Source organism: Plasmodium reichenowi, chromosome 12, assembly GCF_001601855.1.
Source record: "Plasmodium reichenowi strain SY57 chromosome 12, whole genome shotgun sequence".
In the NCBI taxonomy this organism is placed as follows: domain Eukaryota; phylum Apicomplexa; class Aconoidasida; order Haemosporida; family Plasmodiidae; genus Plasmodium; species Plasmodium reichenowi.
Window position 1 is genome coordinate 474,519 of NC_033657.1, and position 2,956 is coordinate 477,474.

The 2,956-nt window shown below is 17.7% G+C and overlaps 1 protein-coding gene across 1 annotated transcript in view; it reads left to right on the plus strand.

Annotated features, from left to right (window-relative positions):
* Window positions 1-411: 411 nt before the first annotated feature.
* The window catches only part of PRSY57_1211600 (hypothetical protein), a gene marked incomplete at both ends in the record, with an annotated part of 5,069 nt that continues 2,524 nt past the window's right edge, over window positions 412-2,956 (plus strand). The window contains 6 exons of the mRNA XM_012908545.2: window positions 412-505; window positions 672-773; window positions 870-1,085; window positions 1,237-1,516; window positions 1,790-2,115; window positions 2,347-2,956. The exon at window positions 2,347-2,956 is cut by the window's right edge and continues 1,646 nt beyond it. Coding sequence (XP_012763999.2) covers window positions 412-505; window positions 672-773; window positions 870-1,085; window positions 1,237-1,516; window positions 1,790-2,115; window positions 2,347-2,956 — 1,628 coding nt within the window. The remainder of the gene's footprint in view (window positions 506-671; window positions 774-869; window positions 1,086-1,236; window positions 1,517-1,789; window positions 2,116-2,346) is intronic.

Consider the following 2,956-nt stretch of genomic DNA (forward strand, 5'->3'; position numbering starts at 1 on the left):
TAAAAGATTTTTTTTTTTTTTAAAAAAATAAAAAAAATTAAAAAAATTTATAAAAAAAAATTTAAAAATTAATATTTTTTTTTTTTAAAAAAAAAAAAAAAAAAAAAAAAAAAAAAAAAAGTTATATTGGTATATTATATATATATATATATATATTTATTTATTTAACATGAATTTTTTCACTTCATTTTTAAATTATAAATATTATTATAATTTTTTTATATGAACATATTTTATGCCCCTCAAGGAAAAAAAAAAAAAAAAAAAAAAAAATACACATATATACATATATACATATATACATAAATATTTATGTATAACACATATTATATATATATTTTATTTTTTGCGTGACTAATTATCTTTTATTCTAGCACTATTATAAGACTATAAACAAGAATATCATAAAAAATGGAAGAACCCGTAAATACCATAAAAAAAATTAAAAGTAATATGAGCAAGATTTGTTTCAACAAGTCTAATAAACTCAATGCTGATTTTAAAGGTTAATAGAAATATATATATATATATATGGATAGAACTACTAATCATATGAAGGAAAACTATATAAAATATAAACAAAAACGTTTGTACATATAATAAGATAAAATATATACATATATATATATATATATATATATATATATCATTTTTCTTTGTGAATCTTAAAGATGATCATATTGAAATAATATTAGATAACAAAAATATAACACCTAAACCAATATATTTTAATTTTCAAGAAGCGGAAACAAAGAAATCATTTGATCAAATAGGTAAATGCATATGTATACATATATATATATCTATTTTATATATTTTTCTATTAAGACTTTTACTAAATCATTTTATTTTATTTTTTCACATAATAGATGAGTTATTGAAACAATTTGATGAAAAAAATAATTATACTAGAAATGATACACAGAAAAAAATAGTAAATAAAGAGGATGAAGAACAAATTAAAGATATATTAAATACCGAAAAGAAAAAAAAAATAGGAAAAAGGGAATTCTTTAATTATATAAATAAGAAAAGGGACACCAAATGGACTCCATATGAAAAAGAAATTTCAGATATTTATGATGGTAAAAATATATACACATATATATATATATATATATATATATATTTATTTATTTATTTATTTATTTATGTTGACCCATCTTTTTGTTTTTATTTTCCATTTAACAAATTTATTATGTTTTATTGATGTCCCCCTTTTCTTCATTCAAACAGAAATAATATTGTGTGAAAGCGAAACAATAGTCCTGTTGAATATACCCAATACATTAAATGACATAGACGAAGAGAAATTAAAAGTAGAAGAAAAAAATAAGTTATATGAAAAATTACTTAATAATGATGAAAGTAATTATATAAGTAAATCCATGCAAACATTAAGCGTTTTTAAAAAAAATAAAGATATATATGTTTCTACAATTAATAAACAAAGTAAAAGTACTCAAACGAATTTATATGAATTGTATAAATTGACCATTATGAATCCTACAGACATGTTAAAAAAAAAAAAAATTAAAATAAATAAATAAATAAATGAAAAATATTTTAAAAGCATATAATCTTGTCACATTTAACAAATAGACAAATCTAAAAAGGGCCTAATAGAATATGCATTTATAGTTGTATATTTTTTTATAACACTAACTTGTTAAATATAAAAAAGATTATATTAATCATGATAAATATATATATATATATATATATTTATTTATATATTTCACCTTTTCATTTTTTTTCTCTTATTAATTTTTTATGGTTCTCTTATCAGATCGCAGTTGTTACATAAAAGGTTTGTAAAATATAGAAATAAGAAATTAAAAAAAATTATGGATGAATATGGAGATTCCTTAAATATTAACGAAAGAGTAATTTTAAAGAAAAATATGTGGGTCCAAGTTGTTGACAAAAATGTTGCGGATAATAAGCAAACTACCATTATACCCAAATCATTTTATAAATCAAGGAAAAATAATACATCTCTTTTTAATACCTTATTTATGACAAAAAATATATCGAGAACGTTTTCAAATAAAAGCAGAACAATGAGAACAAAGAGTAGATATAAAAACATGAAGACAATGAAATTCTTAACAAGTAAAATAATATATATATATATATATATATATATATATATATATATATATACATATATTTATTTATATGCTATCATTATAGTACCATATTTATTTATTTATTTATTTATTTTTATTTATTTTTTATTTATTTTTTATTTATTTATTTTTTATTTATTTTTTATTTTATTTTATTTTATTTTTTGTGATCCTGTTAATAAATAATATTTCCCATTTTCCCTCTAAAAATAAGGCAGTTTTAGTGAAGATGAATATTTAATCAAATCCATAATTAAAAAGAAAAAAGAAGAAAATGATATTCCTGAAGAAGACCCATATGAAGAAGATAATTCTAGAGGAATACCTTGGATAATTAATAACAAAAAAAAAAAATTAAATAAATCCAATTTTATACTTTTAATTAAACAAATCGAAAAATGTATTGTCCAGAATATTTACGTTTATCAACAAATGATTTATAAAAATATCCATTTGAATTATTTAAGACAAGTAGAAAATTATGATGTTAAAATGTTTGACGGAGAAAATTATGATGCTCTTACTAATCCAAATATTAACTATAAAAAAAAAAGAATTCTTATAAAGATAAAAATAAAAAAAAATATGAAAAAATTATGTAATTTGAAAAAAAAAATTAAAGATATTAATAAAATGAAGGGAGATATTCCTAAACAACCAAACCATTCCAATGATACAATTTCGATTAATTCAATAAAACATCATATTAATATTCTTTCTAAAAAGAAAAAAGAAAAAATAGCCAAAAAAATATTCATAAACAAGCTAAAAAATAATATCAGAAAGAAAATAAAAAAAAAAAAAAAAAAAAAAAAAAAAAAAAA